The 23472-nt window shown below is 39.6% G+C and overlaps 1 protein-coding gene across 1 annotated transcript in view; it reads right to left on the bottom strand.

The window, feature by feature from the left end:
* The window catches only part of DNAH9 (dynein axonemal heavy chain 9), a 577218-nt gene that overhangs the window by 492442 nt on the left and 61304 nt on the right, over positions 1-23472 (bottom strand). Inside the window, exons 7-10 of the mRNA XM_056117744.1 lie at positions 19454-19621; positions 15299-15415; positions 13624-13774; positions 4471-4585 (exon numbers count right to left, since the gene is read on the bottom strand). Of these exons, the coding sequence (XP_055973719.1) occupies positions 4471-4585; positions 13624-13774; positions 15299-15415; positions 19454-19621 (551 nt within the window). The remainder of the gene's footprint in view (positions 1-4470; positions 4586-13623; positions 13775-15298; positions 15416-19453; positions 19622-23472) is intronic.

Below are 23472 nucleotides of genomic sequence, written 5' to 3'. Positions count from 1 at the left end.
ACCCTCCCCAACCTCAAACTCTGCTACAAAAGTGGTCACAATTAAAACAGCATGGTACTGGAACAAAGCCAGGGCCGCAGACCAATGGAACAGGGTGGAATATCCCTACACACAATCCCAAATGTATAAATATCTAATCTTTGATAAGAGAGTAGGAAATGTTAAGTGCAGCAAGGAAACCCACTTTAACAAATGGTGCTCGCATAAATGGACAACCACATGCAAAAAAATGGGCTTAGACCTCTACCTAACACTGTGCACAAAAGCCAGATCAAAATGGATTAAAGACCTTAACATTAGACTAGAATCAATAAGATACATTGAAGACAAGGTCAGCAAAACACTCCACAATATTGAGGCTATCTTCAAAGATGACATGCCACTGACAAACCAAGTGGAAACATATAAACAAATGGGACTATATTAAACTAAGAAGCTTCTGCACTGCAAAAAATACAGTGACCAAAATACAAAGACAATCTACAGAATGGGAAAGGATATTCACCTATAGCCATCCAATAAGGGGTGGATATCAAGGATATACAAAGGACTGGTTGAACTCCACAAGAAGAACACATGCAACCCCATCAAAAAATGGGGTGATGAAATGAACAGAAATTTTGTCAAAGAAGAAATCCGAATGGCTAAAAGGCATATGAGAAAATACTCTACATCACTAATCATCAGGAAAATGCAGATCAAAACAACAATGAGATATCATCTCACACCACAGAGACTGGCCCACATCCAAAAGAACAAAAGAAACCAGTGTTGGCATGGATGTGGCAAGAAAGGGACTCTCCTTCACTGATGGGAATGCTGATTTCTTCAGCCCTTTTAGAAAACAGTATGGATGATTCCCCAAAAAATTAGAAACTGGGCTCCCATTTGACCCAGCAATACCACTCCTAGGAATATATCCCAGAGGGACAAAAAAGTATAGTCAAAATGACATCTGCACTTGTATGTTCATTGCTGCACTGTTCACAATAGCCAAAATTTGGAAAAAAAACCGAGTACCCGAGAACAGATGACTGGTTAAAGAAACTTTCATACATCTACATAATGGAACACTATGCAGTTGTTAAAAAAGATGAAGTCATAAAATTTGCATACAAGTGGTTCTACATGGAAAGTATCATGCTAAGTGAAATGAGTCAGAGAGAGGGACAGATGTAGAAAGTCTGTACTCATCTGGGGAATATAAAGTAACAAAATGGGAGACAAACACCCAAGGATAGTTGAGATAAGTACCAGGAGGTCTGCCCTACGGTTTGGAAGCTGACAGCAGATACTGGGGGTACTGGGAGGGGATCGGAAACGCAGCTCAGATAGAGAAGGAAACACGAAGTAAAGGGTGTTTGGAGGACTCTCTTGGGATGTGAGATGCGTGCTGAAAGTACACTATAGACCAAACACAATGGCCACTCAATACCTCTATTCCAAAGCACAACATCCTAAAGAAAAGAGAGAGCAAAATGGAATGCCCTACCACAGAGGTGGGGTGGGTTGGGGTGGGGGGGTATGGGATGAGGGTGGTGGGAGGGCTACTTGGTTCATTGGTGGTGGAGAATGGGCACTAGTGGAGGGATGGGTACTCGATCATTGTATAACTGAAACCTGAAAGTTTGTAAGTCTGCAACTGTACCTCATGGTGTCTCCTAATAAAAAAAAAATTTAAAAAAAACCATCCCACCTTCACAAATGAACTCCAACAAGCCACTAAGTCACCAAAATATTCCAGGTAACGGACACCTGTGTGGAGGGTGAGGTGCTGTAAACACTTCATGCATGAAATCTTACTAATAATATTTTTCAAGCCATATTATATTGCCCCCTCCCCAAAAAAATAGAAGAATTAATACAGGATATCAGACTTCCTTTCCCCAGGCAGTGTCCTCAGTGTCCCCAGTACCACTAACAGCTTCTCTCACTCACTTTCAGCAGTGGAGATGCCTCTGGCAAATTCAACACGATGAAAGAATGACCCTCTGAGATTCAGATGCAGTCTGTGTGGAGGAGAAGCCTGAGAATCCGCGTATTAACAAGCGCCTAGACTATACTATTTTAATTTTTATTTATTTTTATACTGTATCTAAACACTGTGGTTTACAAAGTTGTAATGGAGTTGTTTCAGACTTCCATTGTCCAGTACCAATCCCACTAATCAGTGTGACCTTTCCTAAACCACATTCAAGTCTGCCCCCTTAGCAGCCACAAACCAATTTATTTTATATTACTTGTTACAACTAAATGGCTAATGGAATTATCAAAAAGTATTTAGTAAAGAAAATATATTAAAATCATTTTATCTCACAATGGGATCACTAAGTCACTGTCTGGGTGTGGGGGAGGGGGGGCGGGTTACTGAGCTATTTGTTGCTAGTTGAGCCTTCCGTGTTATTATTTTTGTGTATTGAGCTTAGTGGGCTTCTATGCTACTTTCCCGTCTAATTTGGTGTGCCCCTATTGTGCTGCCAGTCTTGTAGAGTTTAGGATATTGCATGCCACACATGTGCACTTCCAGGAACTCCAGGATCTGTAGAACTGGGCCAGTGCGTTTACATAGTGGTGGTTGTGGGACAAAAGTGGCTGCTGGGACTTTGAGCAGGATGGAGATGGGAGAAGGTTAACTTGCCCTACTCCAAGATCACTCCGGATTTTCAACCCCCAATCAATGTACCTGAAATTTTCCTCAGTTTGACATTTCTGCAGAGATTAGACTGAAAGTACCTAAATTGGACCATTAGCATGGCAGCGGCTGTGGGGTGTGGCTGCAGCTGCCTGAGCTTTGGCAGAGCAGGAACTTGGTCCAGCCCTTCCTGAAGGTGACCTAGAGTTTTCAGCAGGATGACTGGTGTACCCGTAAATTTTAGTGGCTTGTCTTGGTTCGCATTTCTTCTAAGCTTATTTGTGAATCTGCGAAGCTGGACCTATGAATTTACTTTACTACACCTCTGTTCTGCTCATAACAATTGCTCTCATACTGCTCTTTAGGAATCAGCGGACTTTAACTGCAGCCCTAGCGAATATACATTGCATAAAGAAGAGATATCTGGAAGAGTTCCACAGTTTGAAAAACCTGACTCATGTTCATTCACGAGAAATATCATGGCTCACATGAGTCGCTCTGTCATTTGCTAAACCTCACTTCAGTAAGGAATCACTATCAACTCAAATGAATCAGTGTTGTTATTGTTTGGCCAGTAGGTATTTGGTTTCTACAAATTGAATGTTCCTACCCCCAAAGACTCATATGTTAAAGCCCTAACCCCAATCTGGGGTAGAGCTTTTGGGAGGGTATTGTGACATAAAGACAAGCACCCATAAATGATACTGGTATCCTTCTACATGAGAATGCAAGAAACTTTCTCTCTCCTTCTTCCAGATGATCGCAATCATCCTGTTGTTCGTCGATGCCTCAAGCAGGCACCAGTAACGTCTCCTTCGTCCTAACCCTGAGATTTTTTAAAAAGTGCCATATTCAAGGCTCTTTCAGGGCTAGGAGAATGAGACCCATCATTGTTACTGGTACTTGGCATATTGGGTACGCCACAGGGAGTTTTCCAGACTCTGCCGTGTGGGGAGGTAACATTCGGTAGCCTGCCAGGTTGTCCAAAGAAAGAATGAGATAATAAGATAATAAACTTCTCGGAGCAGGGTTTTGTAATCTCTGGGTCTTGGGCATTGATGGGATTACACTGCGCTGGGGGGTCAGTTGGTGGGTGTGACCCCTGCCTACAGAAGATGGAGGATCTGGGTGGAGAATGCTCAGCCCCGATCTGAGCAGGCTTGGAGATCTCTGCCCCAGGATCCACATGCCTTTGTTCCTCTGCCGGTATCTTCTTGAGTGTGGAGAATGGTCTCAGCATGGTTGTGGCTGGTTCTGGATGTCTTTGGCTGCTGGAGCTCTGCTCGGGGCAGGGAGGGAAACTTAACCCGCCCCCATCTAAGGGGCCCCGGCGAGGACAGCCAGGCGTGGGGGCAGGAGACTCTGCCATATTCAATAGGCATTAGTATGGTTCTTGGCCAAGCCCATTTCGATGCAAGGGTAGCTCACAGCTTGCCCTAGGTTCATCCAGTTCCTTGTTGGGACCTTGTTCTTGGAGTGCTAGGAACTATGGGCAACTGAGGCTTAAGTCAAGTAAATAATTTACTTTACTTCCAGATGAATTCTCAGTAAAAGACAGTCATCTGTAAATCAGAATATATTCCCCTTAGCAAATACTAAACCTGTTGACAATTTGGACTGCTGTCTCCAAAAGTATGAAGAAAAAAATTTCTGATATGTCTAAGCCTTTTCATCTATGATTTAGTAGCCTAAATTGTAAAAGACACTAGTTAATTGTTGACTATAGAAAGAAACAATTTTCATGCTGCAAATAAGTTTGTCTTTCTTCAATACTCAAAATCCAGAAGAGAAGAACATGCCTAAAATAATCTTACCTGCTACCGAAAAATGATACTCACGGATGTGTGAGGTGTCTGAGGTTGCTGAAGGGACCCTGTATGCGCCGCCTCAGCTCCTGGGCCCAGCGCAGACCACCCGCTACAGTGGGCATGTTCTTGTGGACTGGGGAGAATCCTGGGGGCAGGAGACAGCCAGGCTGAAATAAAGCCCCAAGTACCTGCCCTACTCACCTCAGAAATACCTCCACTGTTACCTTCTTTTTTTTTTCTTTTTGGGTCACATCCAGCGATGCTCAGAGGTTACTCCTGGCCCTACACTCAGGAATTACTCCTGGTGGTGCTCAGGGGACCATATAGGATGCTGGGAATCAAACCCGGGTTAGCCACGTGCAAGGCAAATGCCCTACCTGCTGTGCTATTGCTCCAGCCCCTGTTACCTTCATTTTTAAAAAATAATTTTTATTGAATCTCTGTGAGATATATCCTTACAAAGCGGTTCATGATTAGGCTTCAGTCATACCATGTTCCAGCACCCATCCTTCCACCGGTGCACATTTCCCAGCACCACCAGTGTCCTCAGTTTCTCTTTCTCCCTCTCTCTACCTCTCTCTTTCCTTCTCTCCTTCTCTCCTTCCCCTCCCTTTTACACATTATGGTTTGCAATAACTGAAAGGTTATCAGGAATATCCTGATAACCCACTGTTAACACTTAGTTCTTGTGCAGTGTGATGATTTTATTTTTTTGCCTTATCTATTCCACATGCTAAAGTGGCCCTGAAAATCAGGAGTTCCTAGTAGATCACCACATTCAGCTAATGAGTAAGAAAAATGTGTGCTAGGAGAGAAATATTCAAAGGACCAAAGGATGTGAGTTCCACGGTCAGATCTGATGCTTACTGGTTCTGTGACTTTTAAGGTGACTATACATTAGCATCACCTATATTACTACCCTGGGTTTACCTTAGACATGCTGAGCTAGCATGAAGGCAAGTCATCATATTTTTAAAAATCTCTCAAGATGATTTAAATTGTCTAGTCAGATTTGAAGAACATTGCCTTAAACAGTCATCTTGCTATCATTGGGTAAAAAGGGAGGAAGATATTCCCTCCATTCATGCATTTTTCAAGATTAATAATTACGACGTTTTATTTTTTAAAAAATATTTACTTCTAGCATTCCTGGTGAAATGATAAGATTGAGTAATAATTAGCAATCATTTCCAGCTAGCAACTAGAGCTGTACAATGGTGTCTTTGTTTAGTTTACCATGGACTTATCACTCCCTAATTTTCAGCCCAGGATCATTTTCCACTTGCGGCCATGGTGTGCAGATTTTTGAGATAACACCCAATGACTATCATTTACATATTTCTCATCTTTAAGCTATTACCTTCCAGGGGTTAGACAAGGCTTTTAAGAGTAGTTTTCTGTGACAAAAACAAAGATAGGAAACATGAGAAGGATTTGGATGTCATTCCTGGCTGTACTGGAGATGGAGAAGAAAAAAGGAATGTAAATAGCTTCTAGTGTCTGCGAGAACATTCCCCCTTTCTAGCTGACAGGAAAAAAGGAGATGGAGACCACAATTCTGCAATTGCAAGCATCTGTGTGCTACAAAAAATGAGCCATGAAGTGGGTGTTTTGCCAGACCTTCTATATCCTCCATTAGTCAAACATTCCACTTGACTAATATCTTGGTTTCAGCCTTGTACTGATACTCTGACATATCATCTTAGGCACAACAGATAAAATATAGGTATTACTTTAAACCACCAAGATTGTGATAATTTGTCATATAACCAGCAAACACTAACAGAGCTTCTGAAGACATCATTTTTCAAATCCTGCATCCGATTGTAAGCAGTCAGTTGGTCGGTTTCACATAAAAGTGAGGTCAACACTTTTCCGGGGGTGATTTTAAGTGAAAATACAATAATTTTGCTGTGAAACCTGTTTATAGACATAGTTGTTCTGGGGCCAGTGAGAGAGAGTACAGGGGCTAAAGTGTTTGTTTTGCAGGAGGCCAACCCCAGCACCACATGGACCCCTGAGAACTAGGAATTATTCCCCAAGCACAGAACTGGGAGTGACCCCAAGAACCATCAAGTACGACTCAATACTCCTCTCCAAGTAACATACTAGGTGGTCTTGGTATTCTATTATTTAAAAACCTTAGGAAAATTTTCATTGCTCAAATAATAAAGTTCAGATTCCTTAGTATAGAATCTCACAGCCTGGCATAAAACCCCATAACTGATACAGCCCGCCCCCAAGGGCCTGGGTCCCTCTCTGGGCACGCGCAGCTAGAAACAGCCCCTAGACAGCCGGTTTTCAACCCCTGATCTGCGTGGGATGGGCACAGAGGCCCAGCTCTGGGCAACAAAGCTGAACGGCTCCAATTCCAACAGGTATACAGCCCGCCCCCAAGGGCCTGGGTCCCTCTCTGGGCACGCGCAGCTAGAAACAGCCCCTAGACAGCCGGTTTTCAACCCCTGATCTGCGTGGGACGGGCACAGAGGCCCAGCTCTGGGCAACAAAGCTGAACGGCTCCAATTCCAAACAGGAGACGTTCCCAACTCCTCGCCCAGTGCCAGGGACTCTTTCCGGAGCCAACGCAAAAGCCCACCAAACTTTCATATTGAAGAGTCTAGCCCAGATGACACCAACAGTACTGTAGTGTTAGACAACCTCTCTGACAAGGAATTCAGAAGGGAGCTACTTAGGATGCTTAGGGAATTAAAAGAAACAATGGAAACCAATGCCAATAGAAGACAAGAGGATCTGAAGGCAGAAATGAGGAAAATGCAATCAGAAATGTCAGACCTGAAAAATCTCGTAGGCGAATTGAAAAGCTCAGTGGAAGGCCTCAGCAGCAGAGTAACAGCGGCTGAGAACAGAATCAGTGAGCTCGAAGATGAAGTTCAGAGACTCTCCAGAAAAGAGCAGAAAATGGAAAAGAGACTCTCAATTCGGGAACAGATGGCAAGAGAAGATCGTGATGAAGCCAAGAGGGGTAACATAAGAATTATTGGAGTCCCAGAGGGACAGGAAGAAAACCTCGATGAAGAAGAATCTGTCAAAGAAATCGTTGCTACAACATTTCCAGAGCTGAAGAAAACTTGTGACCACATTCAGGAGGCCCGAAGGGTACCAGCTAGAAGAAATCCGAATAAAAATACCCCAAGACACATTCTGATCAAAATGACCAAAACCTTAGACAGAGACAAAATTCTGAAAGCAGCAAGATCGAAGAAAGAAATCTCTTACAAAGGAGCATCCTTAAAATTCACAGCTGATTTTTCTGATGAAAACCTCAGGGCCCGAAAACAGTGGTGGGACATAGTAAAAAAACTCAATGAAATAAATGCCTCCCCAAAAATACTTTTCCCAGCAAGACTCTCATTCATAATAGAAGGAACAACACACAGTTTCACAGACAAACAACAGCTCAGGAACTTCATAGACTCAAAACCATGGTTACAAGAACAACTAAATGGGCTACTTTAAGGCAAGAAAGGCCCCTCAAATACACCAAATTTTAACAGAACAATGGGACAAAATCCCATAACAATAATCTCTCTCAATGTCAATGGGCTAAACGCACCAATTAAAAGACATAGAGTGGCAGGATGGATTAGAAAATTGAACCCAACATTCTGCTGCCTGCAAGAAACGCATCTCAATAGTCAAAGCAAACACAGACTCAGAGTCAAAGGCTGGAAAACAATCCTACAGGCAAACAGCTCCCATAAAAAAGCTGGGGTAGCCATCCTTATATCAGACCACATCGATTTCAGAGTGAGGAAGGTCATAAGAGACAGTGAAGGCCATTTCTTATTGATCAGAGGATCTGTACAACAGGAAGAACTTATAATAATAAATGTATATGCACCTAATGAGAGACCAGCAAAGTACTTAAAACAACTACTCATAGATTTGGAAAAAGACATCAATAGGAACACAATACTAGTGGGAGACTTCAACACTGCTTTGTCACCTCTTGATAGATCAACCAGACTCAAGCTTAGCAAGGACATACTTCATTTGAGGGAAACAATGGAAGAAAGGGACTTAGTAGATATATACAGGACACTTCATCCACAAAAAGCTGAATACACATTCTTCTCAAGCGTACATGGAACATTCTCCAAGATAGACCACATGCTGAGCCACAAAACATGCCTCCATAAAATTAAGAAGGTAGAGATTGTATCAACAATCTTCTCAGACCATAATGCGCTGAAATTAGAAGTAAATCACACACAAAAACAGAAAACTAAATCAAACACCTGAAAATTAAACAGTGCACTATTGAACAACGAGTGGATTAGACAGGAAATCAAAGAGGAAATCAAAAGATTCCTAGAAACGAATGAAAATGAGAACACGAGTTACCAAAACTTATGGGACACAGCAAAGGCTGTGTTAAGAGGAAAGTTTATAGCTCTACAAGCATTCCTCATGAAGGAGGAGCGAGCACACATAAGTAACCTAACCTCACAGCTTAAGAGCTTGGAGAAGGACCAAAAAAAGGAGCACAACCCGAACAGGAGAAAGGAAATAATAAAACTCAGAGCAGAGATTAACGAGATGGAAACCCAAAAAACAATCCGAAAGATCAATGAAACCAAAAGCTGGTTCTTCGAGAAAATTAACAAGATCGATAAGCCTCTAGCAAAACTCACAAAGAAAGGGAGAGAGAAAACCCTAATAAACCGAATCAGAAATGAAAAGGGGGTCATTACAACAGAAACCACAGAAATTCAGAGGATCCTCAGGGAGTACTTTGAGAAGCTTTATGCCACGGAACATCAAAACCTCAAGGAAATGGATAAATTCCTAGACTCCTACAGACTCCCAAGGCTGAACCAAGAAGACCTGGAATATCTGAACAGACCTATCACCATCAAGGAAATTGAAATGGTAATAAAAAGTCTCCCCAAGCACAAAAGTCCTGGCCCGGATGGATTCACTAGTGAATTCTTCCAAATCTTTAAAGAGGACTTACTCCCGATGCTCTTTAAGCTTTTCCACGAAATTGAAATATCAAAAACACTTCCGAACAGTTTCTACGAAGCAAATATCACACTGATACCAAAAGCAGACAGAGATACCACAAAGAAAGAGAATTACAGGCCGATATCCCTGATGAACACAGATGCAAAGATCCTCAACAAACTACTAGCAAATAGAATCCAACTACTCATCAAAAAGATCATACACCATGACCAAGTAGGATTCATCCCAGGGATGCAAGGATGGTTTAACATTCGGAAATCAATCAACATAATCCACCATATCAACAAAAGAAAAGATAAAAAGCATATGATCATATCAATAGATGCAGAGAAAGCATTTGATAAGATCCAGCACCCCTTTATGATGAAAACCCTAGCCAAAATGGGTATAGAAGGGACCTTCCTCACATAATTAAAGCCATCTACCACAAGCCTACAGCAAGCATCATCCTCAATGGGGAAAAACTGAGAGCCTTCCCTCTTAGATCAGGGACGAGACAGGGATGCCCACTCTCTCCACTGCTGTTCAATATAGTACTGGAAGTACTTGCAATAGCGATTAGGCAGGAAAAAGATATTAAGGGCATTCCGGTAGGAAAGGAAGAAATCAAGCTCTCACTATTCGCAGATGATATGATACTCTACTTAGAGAACCCAATAACTTCCACCAAAAAACTCCTAGAAACAATAGACTCATATAGTAAAGTTGCAGGTTATAAAATCAATACCCAAAAGTCCATGGCTTTCCTATACGCAAACAGTGAGAGAGAAGAAAGCAACATGAAAAAAACAATCCCATTCACAATTGTGCCCCAGAAAATCAAGTACCTAGGAATCAGCTTAACTAAGGAAGTAAAGGACCTGTACAAAGAAAACTACAAAACGCTACTTCAGGAAATAAAAGAGGACATGAGGAAATGGAAAGATATCCCCTGCTCATGGGTCGGGAGACTTAACATTGTCAAAATGGCAATACTACCGAAAGCATTGTATAAATTCAATGCAATCCCTATAAGGATACCCATGACATTCTTCAAAGAAATGGAGCAAACACTCTTGAAATTTATATGGAACAATAAGCCCCCACGAATAGCTAAAGCAATTCTAGGGAAAAAGAAAATGGGAGGAATCAACCTCCCGAACTTCAAACTGTACTACAAAGCAGTAATAATTAAAACAGCATGGTACTGGAACAAAGGCAGAACTGCAGACCAATGGAACAGGGTTGAATACACTGACATCTCTCCTCAATCATATGCTCATCTAATCTTTGATAAAGGTGCAAGTAATGTGAAGTGGAGTAAGGAAAGCCTCTTTAATAAATTGTGTTGGCATCACTGGACGGCTACATGCAAAAAAATAGGCTCAGAACTCTGCCTAACACCATGTACAAAAGTAAGATCAAAATGGATTAAAGACCTCAACATCAGACCAGAAACCATAAGGTACATTGAAGACAAAGTTGGCAAAACCCTCCATGACATTGAAGCTAATGGTATCTTCAAAGATGCCACGCCACTGTCTGAGCAAGTGAAAACAGAGATAGATAAATGGGACTATCTTAAACTAAGAAGCTTCTGCACCTCCAAAGAAACAGTGACCAAAATACAAAGACAGTCTACAGAATGGGAAAGGATATTCACCGAATACACATCTGACAAGGGGTTGATATCCAGGATATACAAAATACTGGTTAAACTCCACAAGAAGAAAACATCCAACCCCATCCAAAAATGGGGCAATGAAATGAACAGAAACTTTCTCAAAGAAGAAATCCGAATGGCAAAAAAGCACATGAGAAAATGCTCTACATCATTAATCATCAGGGAGATGCAGATCAAAACCACAATGAGATACCATCTCACACCTCAGAGACTGGCCCACATTCAAAAGAGCAAAAGCAACCGATGCTGGCGTGGATGTGGCGAGAAAGGGACACTCCTTCACTGTTGGTGGGAATGTCCACTGGTTCAGCCCTTCTGGAAAACAGTATGGACGATTCTCAAAAAATTAGAAATTGAGCTCCCATTTGACCCAGCAATACCACTCCTGGGAATATATCCCAGAGAGGCAAAAATGTATAGTCGAAGTGACATCTGCACTTGTTTGTTCATTGCAGCACTCTTTACAATAGCCAGAAACTGGAAGAAACCTGAATGCCCAAGAACAGATGACTGGTTAAAGAAACTTTGGTACATCTACACAATGGAGTACTATGTAGCTCTTAGAAAAGATGAAGTCATGAAATTTACATACAAGTGGTACAATATGGAAAGTATCATGCTAAGCGAAATGAGTCAGAAAGAGAGGGATAGACATAGAAAGATTGCATTCATCTGGGGGATATAAAGTAACAAAGTATGAGATTAATACCCAAGAATAGCTGAGATCAGCACCAGGAGGATTACTCCATAACTTAGAAGCCAGCCGGGTATCCTAGAGGAAAGGGCAGTTCAGATAGAGAAGGGAGCACCAAATAAAGGATGTTTGGAGGATCCTCCCAGGAGGGGAGATGCATGTCGAAAGTAGACTATGGACTGAACATGTTTGCCACTCAATGCCTCTTTTGCAGACCACAACACCCAAAAGGAGAGAGAGAACACAGGGGATTGCCCTGCCACAGAGACAGGGGGGATGGGGGGGTGGGGATGGGAGGGATATTATCCATGGTGGTGGAAAATGGGCACTGGTGGAGGGATGGGTATCTGATCATTGTATAATTGAAACCAAAGCACAAAAAATTGTAAATCTACAACTTTAAAAAAAAATAAAATAAAATAAAGGGAAAAAAAATAAATAAATAAAATAAAATAAAGGGGAAAAAATAAAAAAAAATTAAAAAAAATAAAAAAAAACCCATAACTGGGGTATTGTCCCTCACTGCACCTTATTAGGCAAAGTCAGGGCCAATTTCTAACCTGATATATCCTATGTTGTCCTAGCTTTGGAGACCTTTGGAGGATTGGTTATCAATTTTTCCAAGCATCCAAGGCTACCATTTTATGAACTTTAAATAAATCTCCAAATAATAATTCTCTTGATTATTTTGGAAGATGGACCATAGCAAGCACTAGTAAATAATTACTTATAGGGGTATGTGCTCGAAAATAATCTTGAACCAGAGTAAACCAGTTCTACTCTCCAGCTCTAACTCATCTTATTTTGTTAGTTTTTAAATCTAATTTGGAGTTGTAGTCTGCTATGTTTTACTGTTAACACTTCATGCCATAAATGCCTTTAAAAAATCCTACCCTTTATTTTGGCCTTCAAATGCATTCAGTATCTACACAAGTGCCCTACATAGAGCAAAGACTCAAGGTCTATTTGTAAAACTAAATTGAACCAGTATTTAACTCTTGATCAGATAAGACACAATAAAATTTCATATGTTACATCTGTACAGAGTATTACCTTTTGTGAGGAAATATTTCTCTCCCTCCAGAAGTATAGGCAGTATGGAATTGGGAAGGATAAGAAACTTTTCTCAGTGATAGTGATCATTGGAAGGGATGGCTCTGGATGGGAGATGTGTGCTGAAAGTGGGTAAAGGACAAAATTTGATGCCTCTCTGTATCTGTACTGCAAACCACAATGAGGGGAGGAGGGAGCAGGAGAGAGAGAGAGAGAGAGAGAGAGAGAGAGAGAGAGAGAGACAGAGACAGAGACAGAGACAGAGACAGAGACAGAGACATAGATAGAGAGAAGAAAAGCACCTACCATGGAGGCAGATAGGGGTGGGTGGTGGCAGGACTGATACTGGGAAATGTGCACTGGTGGAGGAATGGGTGTTGGAACACTGTATTACTGAAACCCAATCACGAAAGCTTTGTAACTGTGTATCTCATGGTGATTCAATTAAAAAAATCAATTAAAAATTTAAAAATAAATAAAATTAAATTAAAAAAATCCAATTCAAGAAAAGTTTTCTTGGGCATATAATAATCTGTTTTGGGACTGAAATAAGTTGAATATTTGTCTAGCAACATTGATCAAGAATCAAGTCAAATATTGTTCTACCCAGTTAGACAATCATCTAAGATAGTCTGGAATTTTAAGCAGGAAGGTTATACTTGTTTTTTTTTTTTTTTAGAAATGTTATATATACATGGTGAAAATTTAAGAAGCACAGCAGGAATTATTTGTATTCTTTCTGCTAAGTTCATTTCTCACCCACATGCCCTTGTGAAAAACCTACCAGTTTCAGCCTCTTCCTGGACACGCTGGCTGTAGATTGTTTTTACAGCATCCAAATCTTTGTTGAATGTTTGAATGAGCATAAAATATTTATCAGATGCATCTTGTGCTATGAGGGGTCTTTCAAGGAGATTTCCTGCTATATCTAGCAGCTGAAGAATAGGTTGGAAAAGAAGAAAAGTCGCATGTTTTACCTTTCCAATATTACATTTCTTTCCTTTTTTTTACTTCATATGCCTACCCATGTTATAGCAAACTAAAGAAGACTGAACATTTGTCTTACATAGTTTTCTAAAATACTATGAGTTCACTCAGTTTCCCAGAATTTTTTTTTAATGTTTTACATTTTCATGACCGGAAACTTTACTCTCAATAAATTCAGGCTAGCTTTAAAACTTTTGACAGATAACATTTTCTTGAGCTAAAATATAGAGGAAAATTATGCCTCCTTATAATTTCCATTCATTAGTCTTAGTCTAACTAATCCTAAGACTTCTTAACAATAAATTTCTTCACAGTTTATTGAAAGTTTATTACGTTTGATTAAGTCTTAATGTGCCAAAACTCAGGATTCTCAGTTATGCAATCATTTACCTATTCAACATTCAAAATCTTCTCCTTAATCATTCTTATACTAACTGATCCTAGCAAAACAACAATGTGTGTGTGTGTGTGTATGTGTGTGTGTGCGCTGCCTAAGATTGAATCTAGGATCTCATATGTGTATGTATGTGTTTATACACATTCTACTACTGAGTTATATCTGTTTTATTCATAATTAATTCCCTTTATTCGTACTTAATGACCCAATTGGTGGTCTACTTTAGCTTTACTCAGTCTAGTAGGGGTGGCAGTGCAGTCATGGTTTCTTAACAGCGACCTCAGCTGATAAACTGACTTTTAATGGATACCCTATTGATAAGGACTTAAGATAAAATTCCAGAAGAAACTCTTTCTCCCCCCCCCCCAAATTTTCTTTTATTAAAGCGCCATGAATTTCAAAGTTATTGATAGTTGGGATTTTAACCTACAGTGTTCCGTCAACAATCCCACCACCAGTGTCAGCATCCCTCCACCCGTGTTTCCAGATTCCCTCTCCTACCCCTCCCTCACCCCCAGCCCCAGCCTGCCATCTTGACTGGCACCTTTTAAATCTGGTTATAAAAGTTTGAGTCTCGCAATTTCAGTGTTGTTGACTCGGGATTGAATATTTAGCCCTATCATTCCTAACAGCACCAATGTACCTGAGTCCCCTTGACCCCTGATCCCATTGCTTCTCATCTGTCTCTTCTCCCCTCCCTTACACTCTATTTCTTTTCTTCTCCTCCCTCTTCTCTAGGGCCAAGGGTGATCTCCTTTTAAACCATTGCATTTCCTCATTCAATTACTCTAAATACCATGTTAGTGATATTATACTGTGCAGAAGAAACTCTTTAGTGTTTTTACATTGTTATGTAAAAAACACATAACTCAGAAAAACTTTGGCAATCAACCCAATGAACCCAATTCTGCATACTTTCTTTTCCTAGGACACCATAACATCTCTCTGTTAGAATAAGATGTAAACATAATATCTGCAGGAGGAAAAAAAGATAACTTGACTTATCCCTACTGTCCTTCGAGGAATGAGTAAAAGAAGCAAGCCTAGGGTTGACTTCCACTCAGCTTGCACACACCTTAAAGGCATGCTCCAAATCTGGGGCATCATCAAAGGCTTGAATAAATATTGTCCCCATTCTTCGGTCAAGATCTTCAACCCTCTGGTTAAACTTGAAGACATCATTTTCAAATTCCTAAGGAAATAACCATAGTCATAAGAAAAGCACAACTTTGGGAAAGTCAATCCCAGTGTACTCTTTGCTATTCACTTGATATTGTTACTGTTTAGTATTTAAATCAATAAGGAGTTATTCTAATTTATAAATTAGAATAAAATAACTATGTTATTCTAATTTTTAACAGGAGGACAGTGCTATGGTGCACCTTAGTAACATTTAGGGTTTTTTCCCATGTAGATGTTCACCCCATTATTGTAGCAACTTTTCCTTTATGCTCTGACCATAGGAGGATAGTGCATCAATTACTTCCTGAAGTTCCTTCTTAGCCACCCAAAGTGCTATAACAGGCTACTCCAGAAGAACCTCAATAGCAGCAGCCCTAGTAATGAGGAAAGTCTATTGTACCACCAACTTTCCAATTACAATCAAATGAAAATCTGTTTTTCTTTTCAGTGTAGCACTGTAGAACTGTCATCCCATTGTTCATCAATTTGCTCGAGCGGGCAGCAGTAACATCTTCATTGTGAGACTTGTTATTACTGTTTTTGGTATATTGAATACGCCATGGGGAGCTTGCCAGGCTCTGCTATGTGGGCGGGATACTCTCAGTAGTTTGCTGGGCTTTTCGAGAGGGATGGAGGAATCGAACCCAGGTCCACCATGTGCAAGGCAAACACCCTACCCGCTGTGTTATCACTCCAGACTTTTCAGTGTAACCAAGGTAATTTAACCAATAGGAAACAAGTAAGCTAATAAAGTTAATGTGTACTGTTTCTTGTACTTACACTATAATTGCAGTATTTTTCAACTGAGAGCATATGTCCCATTGTAGCCCCTGGATATGTCAAGGGGACCACAGATGAAAATTGTTTAAGGTGGAGGGACAGTATGAGACTAGGGTATGGGTTTTTAAGGCAGAAAGGTCACAAAATCAAACATGGTCACAGGGGAACCATGGTAGGAAAAAGGATGAAAAACACTGTATTAAAGCAAGTTGTTTCTAAAATTGCCAAATTTCAATAAAACACTTTATATTGTGTCCAATTATCTGCTGGAGCGATAGAACAGTGGTAGGGCGTTCGTCTTACAAGCGGCCAACATGCCCGACCCGAGTTTGATTCCTCCGCCCCTCTCAGAGAGCCCGGCAAGCTACCGAGAGTATTCGATATGCCAAACACAGTAACAACAAAGTCTCCAATGGAGACGTTACTGGGCCCGCTCGAGCAAATCGACAATCAACGGGAGGGCCTTTACCTTTACCTTACCAATTAAATTTAAATTTCAGGTTAACAATATATTGGTAATGTCTAAATTACAAAATTTATTTAGTAACACAAAGTGTGTTCTAAAGTGTTGAAACAAAAATAATATACAGATTATTTGTTATTATTGAGTTATAATGCAATGTGAATGAAAACAAAAATGCAAGAAAAATAGTATATTTTCTTACAAAACCCAACTTCATTAGTAGTATAGTATGATTTGTGAACATAAAAATTCCTTTATTTCTGTTTTATCAGATAATAGCAAATACATGGTTTTGTTATGTAACCCAGCTCATTTACAAAATTCTTGACTAATGAATTTTTAAGAAAGTGGTATCTCTCAGGGTTTGGTCATCTAAGATCTCCCTAAATATTTTAATTAGATAGCTGTACAAATTTCTATCTTCTTATCCTACTCACGGCTGTGTGCAAGGCAAGCACCCTACCTGCTCTACTATTACTCTGACCCTCTCTACTATTTTAAATCTCTAGGTCTCTTGTCCTTGTTAACTACCAATATATTTCTTAAAACTAAGAATTCTATAAATTGTGCATATTTTAAGTAACGGGGACTTTCAGTATGATGATATAGATGGCAACATTGTTATCCAATTATTTATCGCATGAAATGTTTCTAAAATTTAATACTGAGATCATCAAAATGAATTGTTTTACAAAATAGATAGACTTGGGACTGGAGAGGTAAAGTAGAGCAGGTAAGGCATTTCCTTGTATGTGGCCAACTGGGTTCCATCTCCTATACTGAAGATGGTCGCCGCAGCACCATATCAAACAGTAAACCCTGAACACTGCTGGGCGTGGCAGAAAAATCCATAAAAACCCCCAAATTGATAAACAAAGATTTTATAAGTATATGCATACATGTCTCTCACGCTATGCACATCAATTTCCCCTTATTATTAACAACTTGTATTGCTATCCTACATATATTTCTATCAGCCAGTATTGATATGTCCTTAACTAAAGTCAGTTTACATTAGTCACTCTATATGCTTTTCAGTTTTATAGATTTTATGAAATGCATATTATATATCCACTAAGATAATATCAGAGTTTTTCCTAGAAGTCCCCAGTTGTGGTTGAATACAGATAACATTAAATTTAACATCTTAATCATTTTAGTAGTTGGTCTATTTATTGAATATTATTTTTTTCCCCAGAATGCCATAAGGTTGGAATCATGCAAAACGTAGTCTTTCTAGACTCAGACTCGTTCATTCAACAGTGTTCCTATTAAGGTTCCTCCATGTCAGTTTTGTTGCTTAAAAGTTTGTTTATTTATTTATATGCTTTTTGGGTCACACCCGGCAATGCACAGGGGTTACTCCTGGCTTTTTTCTCAGGAATTACTCCTGGCAGTGCTCAGGGGACCATATGGGATGTTGGGAATCAAACCTGAGTCAGCCATATGCAAGGCAAAGCCCTACCCACTGTGCATTTGCTCCAGCCCCAAAAGTTAATTTTTTTTAACATTTTGTACTTGTTTGTTTTACCACTGAATAATATCTTATTGTATGGATGTACCACAGTTTGTTTAATCATTTTTTGCAGAATACATTAACTTAGTGTTCCTGGAAATTATGAATAAAGTTACTATAAATATGAGTTTTGGGTTTTGTATGGACATAGTTTTCAACTCTTATTTGGGCAAAATACTAAAAGCAAAATTGCTAGAATGTATAACCAGACTACTTTTAAGTTTGTAAGAAACTGCTGAAGTGGCTGTATCATTTTTGCATTCACGCCAGTACAATATGAGAATTTCTGTTGCTCTACAGTTCTAGCATTTGCTATTTTCAGTGTTTTGGATTTTAGTCATTCTCCTAGGTGTGTTGTATTCTGTCAGCATTGTTTGAATTGCAGTTATTCAATGATAAATCATGTTGAATATCATTTCATATGCTTATTTGCCATCTATATATTTCTTCTTGAGAAATTTCTGTTTAGATATTTTGCCCCATTTCCTATTATTTTTGTTTTGTTATTGTAGGGGCTGGAGAAATAGCACAGTGGCTAGGGTGTTTGCCTTGCACGTGGCTCACCTTGCTTTGATTCCTCCGCCCCTCTCAGAGAGCCCGGCAAGCTACTGAGAGTATCTCACCTGCTCGGCAAAGCCTGGCAAGCTACTCGTGATGTATCTGATATGCCAAAAACAGTAACAACAAGCCTCACAATTCATTGTGAGATGTTACTGGTGCCCGCTCGAGCAAATCGATGAACAACGGGAGGACAGTACTACAGTGCTATCCTATTCACAAATTTCCTTCACTCATTCAAACATTTCCTTTTCAACAATTTTGATGTTTTTTTTTTTTCATTTTTCCCCCTTCTGTCAGCTTAGACACATGGGCCTCAACTTATTTGCTCTATAAATAGGATGTGGGCTCTTGTCCTCAGTACTGGAAAATACAACTCTAGTTTTCTCATCCTGAGTACTCCCTTGGAAACCAGGATTGGATCAGAAAAATGAAGCCATTGCTGAAATCTGAAAGTCTTTAACATTTGAAGGCAGCCATAGACCTTGTTATCATCATACCCATCTCACCACCTCTAAAGCCCTAAGTATCAACCTGGAGCAGAGAGTTAGTGAAAAAGACCCTCTCTGATCTTTCTTCTGACACAAAGAATAATTAGAAACATATGTCCACTGATAAAATTTATGGACGCACCGAACCAAACAAAATACTCAGGGTAACCAAATAAATGCCATTATTCTAAAAGCTGGGAGCATCTGCGAGACAATATGTGCCAATTAGCCCTTCCATACCATATTCTGTGGGTCCAAGCAGTTATAGGAGGACTCTGAGAATACTCTGTACATCTCTTGAAATTCATTGTACATTTGCTGGACTTGCTGACTTAAGGCATTTCCTCTGATGCCACTAAACTCAAGCTTTTCCAGTGTGTGAAAATCCAAATTTGTATTCAGAAGATTCTAGAGACACAATTAATAAAAGAATTAAAATAACAACAACAATAATAGCAGCAGATAACACATTAGTATGAGAAGAGCTGGAAAATAATATAGAAAATTATTTGCAACATTATTTGCTAAGGAAAATTAGTTTTGCAACATTATTATAAGTTGTCATAAATATCACTTTAATAATCTCAATAGCAAGGCAAAATAAATACAGATAAAATAAAATTTTACACAAATAAATCGGGGCTACAGGGCAGCTCAAAGGGCTGAGAGCATATTATGCATCAGGAGGCCTGGGTTGGATGCCCAGCATCACGTGGATCAGCTGCTGTGAAAAAGGTGCATGAGAGTAGTTCCCAGACAACATTAGTTGTGACCCCAAGACAAAATAAAAACATCAACTTTATACCTCACAATTTTCTGTGCTTTCTCATAAATAATTATTGCAAATTAGTCTCTACATAATTTGTAGCTTTACTTCCTATTTTAAAATTAATTTCAAACAACATGTTTTCTGGTCCTAGACTGATGGTCATCATAGAGAATATGAAAAGGGAAAAGATATTTAAGTAGTACTAAGGGTAAGTCAAGATTATCAGCAGCAATTTTTATTAAGAAAAGAAATCTGAAGGTGTGTAAGTGGTGGGAACATCCTTGGCAAGTGTAAACAGCAAAGTACAGCAAGTGACTATATCGTATTGGGGTATTATTCATCATCTCTGTGTTGGATTTCTTTTTTAACAAAATAATGATGAGAATTAATTAAGTTCATATAGGCTTGGGATTTATGTGTCCATCACATAGTAACTGCAAAGTTTACAATGCTGGTATTGCTGTCAATATGGATTTTTTTCTAGCTGTGATCAGAATTAAGTGACAGATGTACAACAAAATTTAGTATATGGGAGGAGCAAGAACAAGAATAAGGAAAATTATGGCATAATACCCCAAACCCAGCATACACTGTATCACTCCAGAAAATTCCCACTGTCCAGTAATCACTACGACAGGTTGACTCATCAAACCATCAGAAAACTGCCTGGCCCTTCTCTGTTGCTGGGACACCAAGTCCAGCAGCAGTGTCAGAGGATAATTTTTTTCTGAGTTCACATGGGGTATCTTTACAGCCTTGAGAAGCAATATATAACATTTTTGTTGCTGATGTTTTGTTCAGTTCTGTTTATCATGGCAACCAACAAGTAGCTAAACAAAGAGAAAAGAAAATATTTAAACATTTTTTTGAATGAATGAACATATTGTCTTTAACTATTGACTTAGCCAATAAAGCTTCCAGAAAAAGGTTGAAGGATGATAGACAATCTAGAAACTATGACTTTAAAAACAATTTTGAAAAATAAAAATGCTGCTGAAGAGCATGATCAAACAAGGCTAAACTATGTTTTTGAATACTTGAAGGACCTTGGTCAGTCTAGATCAAAGATTGATGGAATAGGGAAACTCCACAGGTGTACCAAACTTAGCAGGGTTGGTCTCCAGATCCATGCCACTGGATCCTTCTTGGGATGAAGCACGCCAAGATCCTGCCCTGTTGAGGGCCAGGGGCTCCATCCATCCACACCCAGTTCTACTCACATTAAACAGCCCAAACTCAGTCTTGGCAATAAAACAGATCTCACAGAACCTGCTAAGCCTGAATCATCCCAGAAACACATTTGCTAGAGTATGCAGTGACACAATACCTTCAAAGTCCACAAGCTCTACTACAAAGCAGTAATAATTAAAACAGCATGGTACTGGAACAAAGGCAGAGCAGCAGACCAATGGAACAGGGTCGAATATACTGACATCTTCCCCCAAGCATATGATCATCTAATCTTCGATAAGAGGGCAAGAAATATGAAGTGGAGCAAGGAAAGCCTCTTTAACAAATTGTGCAGGCAAAACTGGACAGCTACATGCAAAAAAGTGGGCTCAGATCTGTCCATAACACCAAGTACAAAAGTAAGATCAAAATGGATTAAAGACCTCAACATCAGACCGGAATCCATAAGGTACATTGAAGATAAAGTTGGCAAAACCTTCCATGACATTGAAGCTAATGGTATCTTCAAAGATGTCACGCCACTGGCCAAGCAAGTGAAAACAGAGATAGACAAATGGGAATATCTTAAACTAAGAAGCTTCTGCACCTCCAAAGAAACAGTGACCAAAATACAAAGACAGTCTACAGAATGGGAAAGGATATTCTCCGAATACACATCTGACAAGAGGTTGATATCAAGGATATACAAAATACTGGTTGAACTCCACAAGAAAACAACCAACCCCATCAAAAAATGGTGCGACGAAATTAACAGAAACTTTCTCAAAGAAGAAATCCGAATGACTAAAAGGCACATAAGAAAATGCTCTACATCATCATCAGGGAGATGCAGATCAAAACAACACTGAGATATCATTTCACACCACAGAGACTGGCCCAGATCCAAAAGACCAAAAGCAACTGGTGTTGGCACAGATGTGGCGAGAAAGGGACTCTCTTTCACTGCTGGTGGGAATGCCAACTGGTTCAGTCCTTTTGGAAAACAGTATGGACGATCCTCAAAAAATTAGAAATTGAGCTCTCATTTGACCCAGCAATACCACTCCTGGGAATATATCCCAGAGAGGCAAAAAAGTATAGTTGAAGTGACATCTGCACTTGTTTGTTCATTGCAGAACTCTTTACAATAGCTAGAATCTGGAAAAAACCTGAGTGCCTGAGAACAGATGACTGGTTAAAGAAACTTTGGTATATCTACACAATGGAGTACTATGCAGCTGTTAGAAAAGATGAAGTCATGAAATTCATATAAAAATGGTACTACATGGAAAGTATCATGCTAAGCTAAATGAGTCAGAAAGAAAGGGACAGACATAGAAAGATTGCATTCATCTGGGGAACATAAAGTAACAAAATAGGAGACTACACCCAAGAATAGCCGAGATAAGTACCAGGAGGATTACTGCATGGCTTTGAGGACAGCCACACACGCTAGGGGAAAAAGCAGCTCAGATAGAGAAGGGAGCACCAAATAAAGGGTGTTGGGAGGTTCCTCTCAGGATGAGAAATGTATGATGAGAGTAGACTATAGACTGAACAAGATTGCCACTCAATGTCTCTTTTGCAAACCACTGCACTCAAAATGAGAAAGATAACAAAAGGGACTGCCTTGCCACAGAGGTAGGGTGGGATGGGGGGATGGGGGGAGGGAGGGATACTGGGACTGGTGGTGGTGGAGAATGGGCACTGGTGGAGGGATGGGTATTTGATCATTGTATAACTGAAACCCAAGCACAAAAATTTGTAAGTCTACAACTGTATCTCATGGTGTTGCACTAATAAAAATTTAAGAAAAAAAAAAAAGAAAAAAAAGTCCACATTACTGACAGCCTAGTAGGAATGCAGAAAAGTATATGGAAAAGTTTCATAGAAGCTCACTAAGCTCGATGAGTGAAAACAAAAGCATAGAAGACTCAAATAGCACCAAAAGTTCAGTAGGTCCTCTGACAATAACATTTGTAATAGCGTTATGAGATATAAATTGCAAAAGCAATATAAAATCATTCTGTGCATTCTAAGGGCACAAGCTGGGGAGTTGGGAGGGTAATTTGAGGTATAGATATTTATAGTGTGATTGGTATTTAAATACTGAATACCTGAAATGACTATATTATGAACAACTTAATAAATCATTGTATTTAAATAAACTTTTGAGTGTGAAAAAACAATAAAAACCAATTTTGGAGAGAAAAATCTTGAATGGGCTTATTTTGAGGGGAAAAGTGGGAGATGAGTGAGAGGGACAAAAGAGCAGGTTTGGCCTCAACTTATACTTTGGGTTTACGAAATATTTTACATT

The sequence above is a fragment of the Sorex fumeus genome, unplaced genomic scaffold (assembly GCF_029834395.1).
Source record: "Sorex fumeus unplaced genomic scaffold, SorFum_2.1 ptg000036l, whole genome shotgun sequence".
NCBI classification, from domain to species: domain Eukaryota; kingdom Metazoa; phylum Chordata; class Mammalia; order Eulipotyphla; family Soricidae; genus Sorex; species Sorex fumeus.
Note: the sequence above shows the minus strand (reverse complement) of the source record. Positions and strands in the feature narration are given on the sequence as shown.